This window comes from Rhinolophus hipposideros, assembly GCF_964194185.1.
Source record: "Rhinolophus hipposideros genome assembly, chromosome: 17".
In the NCBI taxonomy this organism is placed as follows: Eukaryota; Metazoa; Chordata; class Mammalia; order Chiroptera; family Rhinolophidae; genus Rhinolophus; species Rhinolophus hipposideros.
The window spans coordinates 55590746-55607502 of NC_138063.1; the positions used below are offsets into that span (position 1 = coordinate 55590746).

At 34.5% G+C, this 16757-nt stretch overlaps 1 protein-coding gene across 2 annotated transcripts in view; it reads left to right on the top strand.

The window, feature by feature from the left end:
• The window catches only part of RNMT (RNA guanine-7 methyltransferase), a 33662-nt gene that overhangs the window by 7781 nt on the left and 9124 nt on the right, over positions 1 to 16757 (top strand). For both annotated transcript variants that reach the window (XM_081078709.1, XM_081078710.1), the window contains exons 5-9: positions 1642 to 1754; positions 2933 to 3114; positions 3414 to 3578; positions 12427 to 12544; positions 16383 to 16484. In XM_081078709.1, the coding sequence (XP_080934835.1) occupies positions 1642 to 1754; positions 2933 to 3114; positions 3414 to 3578; positions 12427 to 12544; positions 16383 to 16484 (680 nt within the window). The remainder of the gene's footprint in view (positions 1 to 1641; positions 1755 to 2932; positions 3115 to 3413; positions 3579 to 12426; positions 12545 to 16382; positions 16485 to 16757) is intronic.

Sequence of the window (16757 nt, forward strand, 5' to 3'; positions counted from 1 at the left end):
ATCATGTTCTTCCAATGTGATAAGTAACAGGAAGTATACAGCACAAATTATGAAGTGTTGCCTACATTGGCACTTCTCAAATTTTTTGGTTTTATGATCACTGTCCACTCTTTAAAATGATTGAGGACCCCAGAAAGCTTTTGTGTATGGTTATATCTATTGACTGTAGAAATTAAAAATGATAATTTAAGAAATATTTTTAATCCATTAAAAAACAAAACTTAGTAAGAAGACTGGCATTTTAAAAATATTTTATGCAAATTCCTTTAGAGTCTGGAATAATAGGGGACAACTAGATTCTCTCACCTATTTCTGCATTTAGTATGTTGTGATTTGTTATTTTATTTGATAAGTGGTTGTAAAATGAAGGAATACTTTAATAGTCTTTTCAGATAATTGATGATGTTCATCTTTGATACTACATCAAAACTTGACAAGCAGTATGTAGTTCCTTAAACATCCACAGTGTGGAATCTGAAACGATATTGATGACTTTTCGTATTGTTACATTTAAATCCATTGGTCTGTCTTGCACTTTGAATGAATCTTTGGCCCTGTGAGATTTTATAATATTTGGAAAATAATGTTCAGTCAAGTTATGCAAATCTTCCTATGTTGATGTCAAGAAATCACATTTGCTTAGTATCACCACCAATCAGAGAAGTAAATAGCAAGATGCCTAGCCCATGGTGGTAGATGTAAGTTTTTCAGAATTGTAATTTTCACTTGAAACATCAAATTTTACCATTGGTAACAAATACATCCGTTGTTTTCCTTGAAGTGACAGGCTCACTTTGTTCATTTTCAAGAAAATGTCTGCCAAATTACCAAGTGTGAATACCAAGTCTAATTACCAAGTCTGAATACCAAGTCTAATTACCAAGTCTGAATACCAAGTCAATGATGCTTTCAAAGTGAAAACAGTTTTCTACGAGAAAAGTGACCAGTACAGTTCACAATACAATTATATACCAGTCCTGTTCAAGCTTTGTTATGTAGCAGAAATGTTTTATTATTTTCCATTACATCACATAGAATATTAAAAAGAGCCAAGACTTAATAAAATTAATTTTTACTGCTTTCTCAAGGATATTCTTAGATGGAACTGGATTTTTTTTTCTCATGTTGGTTTATAGTGGTGAAGAATATAAGTATTACCAGTACCGTTTTCTACCACTATCTTGTATTCATAATAAGGTGCCAGTATTTTACCCACCATTGCTTTTGCTCCATCCATGCAAATCTCAATACAGGAAAAAAGGCAAATAACATTTTATTAAGCAAATATAAATTTGTCATTTCCAAACTTGGGTATAAAGTATTAGGTTTTATGATTCAAATTGGAATCTAAACTTTCTGCTTTTAATGAATAAGCATTTAAAAATCATGACAGAACTTTTCTGTTACACGTATCTATTGAGAAAGCTTTAGTGCCTTTTGAAAGGTAATAGGGCATTTACAGGGGAACAGATTTTCTTTTTTGTTTTGAAGAAAATAGAACCTTTTTGCTTGTGCTAAGGCTAGATTTCATACCAAAGTTTAAGTTGAAATCAATGTCTAGATTTGTGCTATCTTTGTATTTACATTTTGTTGTCTCTGCTGGTCTTTGTTGACAGTCACTAACACCCCTTTCCCTTCCAGATATTGCTGATGTTTCTGTCAAACAATGTCAGCAGCGGTATGAGGACATGAAAAATCGTCGTGATAATGAATATATTTTCAATGCAGAATTTATAACTGCTGATTGTTCAAAGGTACAAGGTTTTTAAAAATTTATCATTTTTTCATATTTTTAGTTTGATAAAATGATTTGTTTTAAAAATCAGCTCTTTTTGAAAATGTGCTTTGAAATGTTAAAAATCTTAGGACATGCATTTTCAGTTTCAACTAGAAATTCTGTTGTGATAAATTTTTTAAATGGTCCCTTGAGTGCTTTTGAGAATTTTTTGCTTTTAATAATTTGAACTTTTGAAGTCACTTGTTGCTTTTCTGTTTAGACAAGGTTTATTTTACAGTATTTTGAAATAGAACTGAACTTATGTTTTGTTCACCTTGTAATTTATAAGGGTAGTTTCCCATCATATTAGAGTGTGTTTTATTTCACCTTCTACCTGCTTCTCAATTTCCTAACAACTCTGAAGTTTAAGAACCACAGAGACACTTGAATGGTGCAAGTCTCGCCTTGAATGTATGTTCTTTGTTTGACTTTTGTGAGCTCATTAAGCTGTTAGAGCTACCTTTAATCCTACACATGGGGGGGTAAGGGGAAGGAGATGAGGGTAAGGGGGATCAAATATATGGTGATGGAAGGAGAACTGACTCTGGGTGGTGAACACACAATGGGATTTATAGATGATGTAATACAGAATTGTACACCTGAAATTATGTAATTTCATTAACAATTGTCACCCCAATAAATTTTTAAAAAATCAATTAAAAAAAAAATCCTACACATGTTGTTTGCAGTTTTGAAAGTGAAACGTGATAGTATATTGCTAGAATGTTGGAAACTTTTAAAAACACTAGCATATATATATTTTTAAATATCCATAAGGCCAGCTTTGTATATTTTTTAAAGTTGTTCAAAGTCATTCTACTTTAGCTTTCAAGTGAAACCAAATGAAAGGATCGACTCTTTTAAATGTACCTATGGTTGATATATTGGATGATATAGAGGATGATTTCAGAATCCCTAGTTTTTAAAATTACTGTGAAAATGGGAATCAAATTCTGTTGAACAAGAATGAAAGAATGATTTCATTATGACCCTTGTTAAACATAAGAGAAAGGTATTGAAGACTGAGGGAAAGGATAGATCAGTTGGAGAGCGTGTCTACTTTTATTTTTTAAGAACCCTAATTCTAGAAACTGATTAAAAATTTTTTATGCTACACTTAACTTCAAAATGTTTACCCATTTTAATTTGCTTTAGGAACTTTTGATTGACAAATTTCGTGACCCGGAAACGTGCTTTGACATCTGCAGTTGTCAGTTTGTCTGTCATTACTCTTTTGAGTCCTATGAGCAGGCTGACACAATGCTCAGAAATGCTTGTGAGAGACTTAGCCCTGGAGGCTATTTTATTGGTACTACTCCCAATAGCTTTGAACTGATGTAAGTATTTTCAAATGTATTGTGAATTACAAAGTGCTGAGCTTTAAGCTTATTTTAAAGTAGCAAATGTTTATCAGAAATAGAGTTTTTATAAAACTTGAAAACATTATTAGAAAGATTGTTAATGATCTTTTAGTATATTGCTTCTAATAAGTAGCTCAAATTAAATTAAAAACATTGTCAATTGTCGTTTTAAAATTGCATCATGTAGTTTTTTCACATGCATAATCTGATCAAAATAAGCCTGTGTTAATAACAGTTTTAATCTTTTTATTTTGGTTTCGGGATAACCATTATAGAAGACGCCTTGAAACTTCAGAAACAGAATCATTTGGAAATGAAATATATACTGTGAAATTTCAGAAGAAAGGAAGTTATCCTTTATTTGGCTGCAAATATGACTTCAAATTGGAAGGTGTTGTGGATGTCCCTGAATTCTTGGTCTATTTTCCATTGCTAACTGAGTAAGGATGTTGTTAATCTGTTGTTATTCTCTTTTTGCCTTTGGAGAGAGAAAAAAAAAAAAAAAAACCCAGTATTTCTAATCGTCCCTTACTTTATAGGAGACCCAAAGAAAAGGTATAGCCTTGTTTAAAAAAAAAAAAAAAAAAAAGGACTAACCTCAAATCTAGCGTTGGTGCCATACAGCCCTATTTATTTAGTTTTCTTTTATTCCTAGAATTATTTTATCCTTTAGGTAAGAAAGGGAGCCTATTACCTTCAGCTTGTGACAGAAAATACTTGACATTGCAAATATCAAAAGATTTTTTTTTTTTTAAATAACTGCTAGTAACTTGGCAATATGAAATTAGTCCTTTTGACAGGGATGGGTATTAAAAGTTGTTTTACATTTCACTATAGCTCTGAAATCGCCTATGTGCTCACAAGTAATGTTGATAATAAAATCCTGATTCAGGAAAGTATTCATTCATGCACTTGAATTCCTAGGAGTCCTGGGGACTCGATAGACACTGGGAGAGTTGGGGTAGCGTACTTCATCTGAGGTGAGGATTCAAGGCCTTATGAGAAACCTTGGTCATGGGGTTTTCCTTGATAGGGAGAGTACAAGAGTCAACGTAAATGTAGGCCGTGTCACAGTTGACCGAATTTGGCTTCCTACTTTTTAAAAACAAAAGTATTTTGTTTTAGTTAGTTTCAGATGTACAAAACAATGTAATAGTTAAACATTTACACCCTTCACAAAGTGATAAGTGATTTACACCCTTCCCCAATATGCTACCCTATGCTACCCCTCTGACATGGTATGTAGCTGTTACAATTCCATTGACTCTATTCCCTATCTCTATTCCCTATGCGATATTCCACATCCTGTGACCATATATATATATATATATATATATATATATATATATATATATATATATACACATACATACATACATACCCATATATACATAAACATATACATATATATAAACATACATATATATATATATATTAAACTATGTAGTTGACATTCAGTATTATTCAGCTTCAGCTTCAGTTGTACATGTAGTGGTGAGACATCTACACTGCCCATGAGTGATCTCCCTAATAAGACAAGTGTCTATTGGATACCCTAACAAATCTTTAGGACGCTGTTGATTATATTCCCCAAACTGTCTTTCATATCCCCATGGCAATCTTGTGGTTACCAGTTTGTGCTTTCTAATCCTCTCACCTTCTCCCTCATCCTCACCCCCTCCCATCTAGCAACCATCAGTTTTTTCTCTATCTCTGAGACTGTTTCTGATTAATTTGCTCATTTATTCTGTTCTTTGGATTCCACGTATAAGTAAGATCATATGGTATCTGTCTTTCTCTGTCTGACTTATTTCAATTAGCATAATGTTCTCTAGGTCCCTCCACATCATTGCAAATGGTAAGATTTAATTCTTCTTTATGGTCAAGTAATACTCCATTGTATAAATGTACCACAGTTTCTTAATCCAGTCGTCTATCGATGGGCATTTCAGTTATTGTTGGCTATTGTGAATAGTGCTGCAATAAACATAGAGGTGCATATATTTTTTCAAATTAGAGTCTTGGATTTCTCTGGATAGATACCTAAGAGAGGAATTGCTGAGTCATAAGGTAGTTCCATTTCCAGTTTTTTGAGATACCTCCATACTGATTTCCCTAGTGGCTGCACCAATCTGCAATCCAACCACAGTGCACAAAGGTACCCTTTTCTCCACATCTTCGCCAGCACTTGTTATTTGTTGAATTAATGATGATAGCCATTCTGACCTGAGTGAGGTGGTATCTCACTGTGGTTTTTATTTACATTTCTCTAATAATTAGTGAGGTTGAGCATTTTTTCATGTCTGTTGGCCATCTGTATGTTCTCTTTAAAAAAAAGTCTCTTCATGTCCTTGGCCCATTTTTTAATTAGGATGTTTTGGGGTTCTTTGGGGAGTTGAGTTGAATGAGTTTTTTATAAATTTTGGATATTAATCCCTTATCAGATATATCATTGGCAGACATCTTCTCCCATTCAGTAGAATGCCTTTTTGTTTTATTGATGGTTTCCTTTGCTGTGAAAAAAACTTTAGTTTGATGTAATCCCGTGTTTATTTTCTCTCTTACCTTCCTTGCCTGAGGGGATATATCAGTAAAAATATTACTAAGGGTGATGTCTGCAAATTTACTTACTGTATTCTAGGAGTTTTATGGTTTCATATCTTACATTTATCTCTTTAATCCATTTTGAATTTATTCCTGTGTAAAGAGGTGGTCCAGCTTCATTTTTTTGCATGTGTCTGTCCAGATTTCCCAGCACCATTTATTGAATAGACTGTCTTTACCACAATGTACATTCTTGCTTCCATTGTCGTAGATTAAATGACCATATAGGTATGGGTTTATTTCTAGTCACTGCTTTCTGTTCCATTGATCTATGTGTCTGTTTTTGTGCCAGTACCATGCTGTTTTGATTACTGTAGCCTTGTAGTATGATTTGATGTCAGATATGGTGATACTTCCCATTTTGTTCTTATTTCTCAAGATTGCTGTAGCTGTTTGGGGTCTTTTATGGTTCCATATAAATTTTAGGATTATATGTTCTATTTCTGTGAAAAATGTCATTGGTAGTTTGATAGGAATTGTGTTGAATATATATATATTGCTTTGGCAATATGAACATTTTAACTATGTTATTTCCTATCCATGAGCATGATATGTATTTCCGTTTATTTCTGTATTCTTTAATTTCTCTCTTCGGTGTCTTATCATTTTCTGAGTGCAGGTCTTTTACTACTTTGGTTAAACTTATTCCTAAGTAGTTTATAGTTTTTGAAGCAATCTTAAGTGGGACAGCTTTCTTGATTTTCCTTCTGATAGTTTATTATTGATGTATACAAATGCAACTGATTTCTGAATATTATTTTTAATCCTGCTACTTTACTAAATTCATTTATCAGTTCTAATAGTTTTCTGGTGGAGTCTTTGGGGTTCTCTCTATATAGTATCATGTCATCTGCATATAATGACAATTTTACTAACTCCTTTCCAATTTGAATGCCTATATTTCTTTTTCTTGTCTGATTGCTGTGACTAGAACTTCCAGAACTATGCTGAATAGAAGTGGAGAAAGTGTGCTGCCTTGTCTTGCTCCTGATCTTAAGGAGAATGGCTTTAGCTTTTCCCCATTAAGTATGATGTTAGCCTTGGGTTTGTCATATATGGCCTTTGTTATGTTGAGATGTGGTCCCGCTATTCCCACTTTGTTCAGAGTTTTTATTATAAATGGATGCTGGATTTTGTCATCTTAATTTTTCTGTATCAATTGATATCACCATATGATTTTTATTTTTCATTTTGTTAATGTGGTATATCACGTTAATTGATCTGCAGATATTGAAAAAACCTTGCCTACCAGGAATGAATCACACTTGATGACAGTGTATGATCTTTTTAATGTATTGCTGAGTTCTGTTTGCTAATATTTTGTTGAGTATTTTTACATTTATATTTATTAGGGATTTCAGCCTATAGTTTCTTCTGTAATGTCTTTGTCTAATTTTGGTTTCATGGTGACGGTGGCCTCATGAAAAGAGTTTGGGAGCCTTCCCTCCTTCTGGATTTTTTCAGATATTTTGAGAACAGATGATAATTCTTTTTTGAATGTTTGGTAAAATTCACCTGTAAAGCCATCTGGTCCAGGGCTTTTGTTTGTTGGGAGCTTGTTGATTCAATTTGACTGGTAGTAATCAGTCTATTCAGATTTTCTGTTTCTTCTTAAATTAGCCTGGAAAGGTTGTATCCTCTAGAAAAATATCCATTTCTTCCAGATAGTCTAATTTGTTGGTGTATAATTGCTCATAGTATTTTGTTAAATCTTTTTGTATTTCTATGATATCTGTTGTCACTTCTTTTTCATTTCTGATTTTATTAATTTGGGTCCTCTCTCTCTCTCTCTCTCTCTCTCTCTCTCTCTCTTGATTAATTTGGCTAAAGGTTTGTTGATTTTGTTTGTCTTTTCAAGAAACCGGCTCTTGGTTTCATTGATCTCTTACATTGTTTTTTTGGTCCCAATTTCATTTATTTCCGCTCTGATCTTTATTATTTCCTTCCTTGTACTCCCTTTGGGCTTATTTTGCTGTTCTTTTTCCAGTTCTGTTAGGTGTAAGGATAGACTGTTGATATGTGATTTTTCTCGTTTTTTTAGGTAGGCCTGCATTGCTATGAATTTCCCTCTGAAGACTGCTTTCGCTGCAATCCATAGATTTCGGTTCTTTGTGTTTTCATTTTCATTTGTCTTGAGGTGTCTTTTGATTTCTTCCTTGATCTCATTGTTGACCCATTCATTATTTAGTAACATGTTTTTCAGCCTCCATGTGTTTGTGTGTTTTCCAGGTTTTTTTTCTTGTAATTGATTTCTAATTTCATAGCACTGTGGTCAGAGAAGACTCTTGATATGATTTCAGTTTTCTTAAATTTATTGAGACTTGTTTTGTGGCCTAACATGTGGTCTATCTTGGGAAATGTTCCATGTACACTCGAGAAGAATGTATATTCTGCAGCTTTGGGGTGAAATGCTCTAAAAATATCAAATCCAACTGGTCGAATGTGTCATTTAAGGCCACTCTTTCCATATTGATTTTCTGTCTGGAGGATCTGTCCCTTGTTGTCAGTGGTGTGTTGAAGTCTATGTTAGTGTTAACACTAACACTATGTTAGTGTTACTGTTGATCTCTGTCTTTATGTCATTCAGTATCTGTTTTATATACGATCTTTTCCCAAAAATAAGACCTAGCCGGATCAAGAGCTCTAATGCGTCTTTTGGAGCAAAAATTAATATAAGACCCAGTCTTATTTTAATGTAATATTAGACCGGGTCTTATATAATGTAATATAACATAACACCTGGTCTTACATTAATTTTTGCTCCAAAAGACCCATTAGAGCGGATGGCCTGGCTAGGTCTTATTTTCAGGGAAACACGGTATTTAGGTGCTCCTATATTGGGTGCATAGTTGTTTACTAGGGTTATGTCCTGTCGTTGGATCAATCCCTTTATTATTATGTAGTGCCCTTCTTTGTGTTTCATTGTATTCTTTATTTTAAAGTCTCCTCCAGGTTTATTCTCATTTCCATTCACATGAAATATCTTACTCTATCCCTTTAGTTTCAGCCTGTGTGTCTCTTTTGATCTGAGGTGAGTCTCTTGTATACAGCATATGCATGGGTCTTGTTTTCTATCCACTCAGCCACCCTGTGTCTTTTAATTGGAGCATTTAATCCATGTACATTTAAAGTGATTAGTAATAGGTAGGTACTTAGTTATTGCCATTTTGTTATTTGTATTTCTGGTCTTCATTAGTTAGATTGTTTTCATCTTTCTTCTGCTTAAAGAAGCCCTTTTAACATTTCCTGCAATGCTGGTTTAGTGGTAATGAATTCCTTTAGCTTATTCTTTTCTGGGAAGCTCTTTATCTCCTTCAATTTTCAGTGATAGCCTTGCTTGATAAAGCAATCTAGGTTGTAGGCCTTTGTTTTTCATCACTTTGAGTACCTCCTGCCACTCCCTTCTGGCCTACAGAGTTTCTGTAGAAAAGCCAGCTGATAGTCTTATAGGAGTTCCCTTGTATGTACACAGCTGTCTTTCTCTTGCTGCTTTTAGGATTCTCTCTTTGTCTTTAACTTTTGCCATTTTAACTATAATGTGTCTAGGTGTGGACTTGTTTGGGTTCATCTTGGTTGGAACTCTGCACTTCCTGGGCTTGTATGTCGATTTCCTTCACCAGGTTAGGGAAGTTTTCTGTCATTATTACTTTAACTATGTCCTCTATCCCTTGCTCCTTCTCTTCTCCTTTTGGCATTCCTATGATGCACATGTTGTTGCACTTGACGTTATCCCACAGGTCTCTTAAACTATTTTCATTGTTTTTTTTTCTTTTTGTTGTTCCGCATGGATGACCTGCAAGTAATTCTTTTGAGTGTGTTCATTTCAGTTATTGTATTCTTTAGTTCTAACTGATTGGTTTTTATGATTTCTCTACCATTTATGTTCTCACGAAGTTCCTTAAACATTCTTATCATCAATGTTCTAAACTCTGTCTCTGATGGGTTGGTTATCTCTGTTTCATTTAGTTCCAATTCTCAAGGTTTCTTCTGTTCTTTTATTTGGGACATGTTTCTTTTTTTTTTCCCGGGGGGGCAAATATTGGGGAACAGTGTGTTTCTCCAGGGCCCATCACCTCCAAGTCATTGTCCTTCAATCTGGTTGTGGAGGACACAGCTCAGCTCCAAGTCCAGTCGCCATTTTCTATCTTAGTTGCAGGGGGCGCAGCCCACATCTCATGCAGGAATTGAACCTGCAACCTTGTTGTTAAGAGCTTGCACTCTAACCAACTGAGCCATCTGGCCACCCCAGGGCATGTTTCTTTGTTTCCTCATTCTGGCTGTCTTTCTGTCATCGAAGTAATACATACTTCTATGTATTAGGTAGATCTCCTATGTCTCTCAGTCTTTGCTGGGTGGTCTTATGTGGTATGTGTCCTTTATATTTGAATTGCACAGTCTCCCTATTCTCCTTGGGGAATGTTGGGCGTATGTCGAGGAACGGTGACACTCAAGGCTGGTATGAAGAAGGAACGGCTCCATCAGGAAGCTCTCAGAACCTCATGGGTCCAGGGTTTTAACATGGAGTTTCATTACACAGGCCTGATTGTTTGTACTCAATCTCCAGTCCCTCTCCCGTCCCAGGAATTCAGCCAAAAGTATTTTTTTTAACTGAGGAAAAAAAGCTTTATTGCCTGCTTGCTTTTAGCTGGTGATTATTTGAATTGTGTCTGAGCTTGTAAAATTATGGGTATAGGATTTTCAGGTGTTCTACAATATATAAAAAGTTTATACAATAATACAAGAAAGTTCAGTAGAGTGTGACTAAACAGGAAAATACTGTGCACAATTTATAACTGTAAAATTAAATTTGAACCACTTTTATTCTTAAAAATAGTGAACTTTTGGGAAATGTTGCTGCTCTTCAACTTCATAAAAGAAGAATAATAAACATTTTTAGTATGTTTCATATGTTTAATATGTTAGTTCGGTGTTTTTGACTAACAAAGTTGGTGATTTTAAACGTAATTAACTTTTAAAAAAAAACTAAGCAAGCACTAGCAACCTTTTCTACTTAAATTGTTTAATGATGGTAGACATATAAAGTCACAATCACTTTAATATATACATTTTTAAAAAGTTGTTTATCAAAACAGGTCTTCATTTGGTGAGACAGAATCCAAAAATACATAGGGATTTTTCAGGTGCCCTTTTACCATTTTATTAAGAAACTGAACAAAAATATAATACTAGCTTTTATATGATGGCAAATCTATTCAAATTGATCAGATTGAGTTTTAGTTTTTTGTAATTGTAATTATTTTTTAGGTGTAAAACTTGGTTTCATTTCTAAAGGCTTATTTTGGAGATTTATGATAAAAAACGAACTGCTTGGAATAGAAGAGACTTTTATCTTTACTCATGGTATCTTTCCAAGGAGGGCTAATTCAAATTACAGGAAATCCTGCCTTAATATGCCTCTTAGATACAAATCCTAAAGGCCCTCAAATGTTTCCCTTCATCTTGTCCCCTCACCTGTCAGCTTGCAAGCCCGCCCATGTACCCCTTCAGGGTTTTTTCCCCTTTTTTCCTTTCCTTCTTTACCTGCTGCCTGAAATCAACTCCAGGCTCTATCTTGTTGTCTACAGGTATATAGTTATAAACTTTGGCAAATGCAGCGAGAAATAAACACCCACAAAAACATGGAGTATAACAGGGAGACCCAATGTAATTGAGGATTTAAGGAAGCCATCTATGAAGAAGTGATGTTTAAGTCAAGATCTAAAGGATGAATAGGAGTTGGCCAGTTAAAGACTGGAAGGAAGAATCTTCCAGGCACAAGGGACAATATATATGAAAGCCCTTAAGTGGGAAAGAGCTTGGCTAGTTCAAAATGCTGATCGAAAGCCATTGAAGTACGTTTTATAGTTTAATGGAAAGGATAGAGTGGCATGTTGAATACAATGGGCAATTGAGAGAAGGAGATGGCATGGAGAACTTCCAGAATTTCTGGAATAAATTATTAGAGCAATTTACTGAAATAGCAAAGATTGTCAGAGGAACAGTCTGTTGGGGTTCAGCCTTGGATATGGGAACTTAGAGAATGCCTATGCCTCATCCTGGTGGAGATTCCTAGTAAGCAATAGAATAAATGAGTGGGACAGAAGAGAGTTGAGCACCGATAGCTGTTGGCATGCTGAGTAAAATCAACAGTGAAAATGAGTAAGGCTCTAGGCCAATTTCTTCAGAACCGTAAAATTTAGAAGTTGGGTGAAAGAAATCTGTGAAACAAACTATAAAGAAGCAGCCCAAGATGTAGGATAAAAATTAATAGTGTATGTTTGCATAGAATCCAAGAAAGGAAGAATATTTTAAGGAAGTTGGCAGCTGTTTTCAATGCCTCTGTGAGAGACAAAGTTAAATAAAATGGAATCAATAGAAAAATGTTCCTTATAGCTCTTCATTCCCATCTCACAGCCTTTCATTTTACTTCCTGACCCATTTGTTATATCAATAGAGAGCTACCTGTGGCCCATTGAGATTTAGAGGGCTTGTTTTCTTATGGGCATGGGTTTTCTTATGGGTTAGTGGTATGCTGCTTATTCATTTTGCATCATTTTATTGTGAATATATAGAGGAGATAGTAGACTTTTTAGTTAAGTCCAGAAGATGTCGCTGTTGTGAAAGTAAGCTGTTGAGGAATTACAAACATTTTGGAAGCCTTTTCATTAAATCTTTTTTGGACAGAATGGTGAAGAAGTACAATATGAAACTAGTCTACAAAAAAACATTTCTGGAATTCTATGAAGAAAAGATTAAGAACAATGAAAATAAAATGCTGTTAAAACGAATGCAGGCCCTGGAGGTAAGTATTTAGAAAAGGTATAAAAGTTCTAGATCATGATAATCTTGTTTTGCTACTTCTGAGTTTGTTTTCAAGGCTACGTAGACACTTAATATTGATATAAATTACACATATTATTGATGACTATTCTAGGCTCTTCAGCACCTAGGATGGAGGTTGGTACAGGAACTTTCTAGGGTAGATGATCAGTAAATACTTCAATGAATGAGTGATGCTGTCATCAAATTCTATTTTCTAGATAGTACTGCTTTAAAATAGGATTTCTCAACCTCTTGGCATTTTGGACTGGATAATTCTTTGTTATGAGGGCTGTTCTGTGCACTGTAGGATGTCCAACAGCATCCTGGCCATTACCCACTAGATGCCAATAGCACTTCTGCCCCCAGTTGTGATAGCCAAAAATGTCTCTCGACATTGCCAAATCTCCCCTGGGGTGCAACGTCACCTCCAGTTGAGAACCACTTCTTTACAGTAATGTCCTTTGGTTACATCAGTAATTTAAAACTTTCGTGGCAAGGGTCCAGGACAAGTTCGTACCATGTATAATTTTGTTCTTTGGTGACTGGCAAGATGCCAGTCTTTTAGACTGTGTTGGTCCTGAGACCTGTTCTAACTCCTGGTCTCCTCTCTGCTTTCCCTAGTGCAGTAGTGAAGGTAACCTACACAAGCTTCAAACACAGTATACAGCCATTAATTAGTTAGTTTTCCCTGTTTTTTTACCAGTGTTTAATTGGACAGATCTAAAATAGTAAACATTTTTTTATTGATCAGAATCATATTAATCAATCATTAAACTTCTTAAAAGTATTTTAAGTATACTCATTTATCCTCACAACTACCCCATGAAATAGGCAAAGCAGCCACTTTTCCTGTTTTTGAATGGGCATTCTGAGGCTTAGAAATGATAAATGACTTGTTTAAGGTCATGTGGTATTAACGTTCAGGTTTTCTTCAGTTTTTATAGGTGATATTCCAGTTAAACTCTCTTGTCGTAGTTGCATTTCCCTTCAAAAAGATATTTTTGAATGGGTGGGTCCTCTTTAAAACCTAAGTTGTCTTTTAAAATCAGTAATCACTAAAATGTTATATTCTTCATTGGTTATGTTTCTTATACTTTAGAATTAGGAATGTTTGTATTTGCTTTACATTAGAGAGGCTTGTTTTTGTTTGTTTTGGGGGAGAGGAGAAAACTAGAAAAAGTGTGTGCATAAATCACCATACGCTTACATGCCTTTAGTGTATTATCCTTCCTTGATGATGCGTTACATGTACAATGATCAGTTGTTTATACTTTCTCTTCACATATGGGTAATGAATTGATTGGTGTAATTTATTCAAAAATATATGTAACATATGTAAAATATATATGTAAAATATATGTAGAAAAGAGTGATGGAAAGAGAACTGACTCTGGGTGGTGAACACACAATGCAATATGTAGATAATGTATTATAGAAATGTACAGTTGAAACCTATATAATTTTACTAAACAATGTCACCCTAATAAATTTGATAAATTAAAAACAGGTAATGTAAAAAAAAGAAAATATATGTAGACAGTAGGATATAGGGGTAACAGGGTCCACTTTCTTCAAGAATATCATTCATATTGAGGAGATAAACATATAAGCAAATAATTTAGTACATTGAGAATTGCCTTAATGAAGAAATTATTAAAGTGCAGTGAGTGTATAAAAGATCTTTTGTGAAGAAAGTAGACTATAAGAGTAAAGGCGAAGAAGCATGAAAGCAGAGAATGTTTGAAGAAGTACTAATAACTTAGTATTTCTTAGCACAGTTGTTCTCCAGTCTTCTCCCTCATTACTGTCCTTGAGGATATGACCTATCACTGGCCATCTGGGGACACACATGAGCAGTAATAGTGTATAGTTTGAAAAAGTCCTTTGGTTTTTTCCTACTTCTTCACACCTGTAAAGGACTTTGAGTGGGAGAGGATATGACCAAATAATAGAACAACTGTGGAGATAGTTTGGAGGGATGTTAAGACCAGAGGCAGAAAGAGCAGCCAAGATGCTATTGCTTTAATCCAGGTCAGATTTTAAGCTGATCTGTTCTCTGATGTTTGCTATAAATGGTCTTTTCCTAAAGCCGTCAGCCTTCAGCTAGCCCAGAGTTTCAGTAGTAAAACCAGTAAAACTTGGCTCTTCTCTCCTGAAGCAGTGTAGCAGATGGAAGGCAGAATGAAAAGATGCAAGCCAAGGAACTATAGTTATAAAGTCCTCACACCTGTTTTCTTTTTTCTCAGCTGGGAATAGTTCTGGAAAGGTAACTGCTTTAAGAGGAGACACTTAATAGGATATATACATTTTAGCAAGTTTAGAAAAAACAGTCATTTTGCAGCTTTATAATCATGTTATTTTGTCTTTTAAAATGATCAATAGGGGACAGAATCTAGATGTCCAGAAACAGGCAAATAATCACATAGAGGAGTCTTATTACACTGATTAGTTAAAAAAAAATTACAAAGAATAGTTTGGCAGTCATTCAAATTAAAGTTTTGAAGCTTTGTAGTGTGATGAAACCATAAGATGTGGGCTTGAAGTTTCAAAAGAATTTACTGATCACAAGTAGTGTTTCTTACATCCCTTATGTTTAATAGGAGTATAGTTACAATAAGAGTATAGTTGTTAATGGTAACAATATGGAAGTCCAAAAAGCCAAATACTTTTTTTTTAAACATTTATTTAAGTGTGTTTTTCCAGGACCCATCAGCTCCAAGTCAAGTAGTTGTTTCAATCTAGTAATTGTGGAGGGCGCAGCTCATAGTGGCCCATGTGGGGATTGAACTGGTAACCTTGTTGTTAAGAGCACCATGCTCTAACCAAGTGAGCTAACCGGCATCGCCGCCCCCGCCCCCAATACTTTTTAAACAGCAAACAAATAGATTCTAATGCCTGAGCTTATTGTAAGATGTTTATAAAGAAAAAGGGAAAAGAAGATAACAAAGTAGACATTTCTGGATAATTTTCTTAAAAATTTGTCAGGGCAATCTAGTTCTAAAGTTGTTCCTTACTAGCTGCTTTGTTGTAAGAAGACAAAGGAATTTTACAGAATATGTAATTTTTATAGCGTAGATGATTGTTATATTAAATAGTCTATGTAATTTATGTTTTTTACATGTATCTACAAAGCACTGTTCTTTATAGTATAAAGAGACGTTAATTAAAATGGATTAAAAATACTATTTGAGGTAATTTGAATAAACATTTTCCCAGCATACCGTTAAAAAACAGCCTGTGTGTGTGTGTGTGTGTGTGTGTGTGTGTGTGTGTGTGTGTGAGAGAGAGAGAGACTTCATCAGATTCTTCTGGAAATATGGAGACTGACTTACTTTGAAGGCTGAATTATTTTCCTTCTTTAACTCATAGTGTTCTCTGTTGACGCAAGTTTTTCATTTGTATTGTTTCTAATTGCTGTTCGTGCCTTCCATGGCTATTAAATCACTGTAATGTTCAAATTAATATGCTGCTCTTTTCATAATTCCTTCCTTCAGCTTTGTGTTGTAACAGAAAAAGCCTATGATGGAGTCAGGGAGATGCAAGTGTTTGCTGCTAAGTGGTCCTTGGTAGTGATTAAATGATACAGTTAGTCGAACTGTAAATGTTCTATGATTATGATCAAAGTTGACCATAACAGCTCTTTTGTTAGAAGGAGATTCCCTCTAACCATTTTTTTCCATATTTCAAAAGGTATGTGTAGTTTGTGTTACTTAGGGATTATTGTGTTCATTATTTTATTTCAGAGATTTAGTGTGTTTAATTCTGAATTATAAATTTCAGTATAATATCTTAACTAGGAATTTAACTTGCTTCCCTAGCCATATCCTGCAGATGAGAATTCCAAACTTACCTCGGAGAAGGTGGATGACTATGAACATGCAGCAAAGTACATGAAGAACAGTCAAGTCAGGCTACCTTTGGTAAGTTTTCATTTTTAAACATATTTTATTTTTAAAAATGTAAAACATATATGGAAACTTCGGAAATTATTTCACTGGTTTACAGAACTTGGGTTCACTGAGTTACAATTCAGATACACCTTAGTCTGTTTTCCCTAAGTTACGTTGCCTTTTTATAACCATAAAATATAGAATAAAATGTACTTGAGAAAGTTATAGACTTAGTTTGAGCGTTACCTTGCCATATCATTATATCTAAATCTACCGTGTTTCCCCCAAAATAAGACCTAGCTG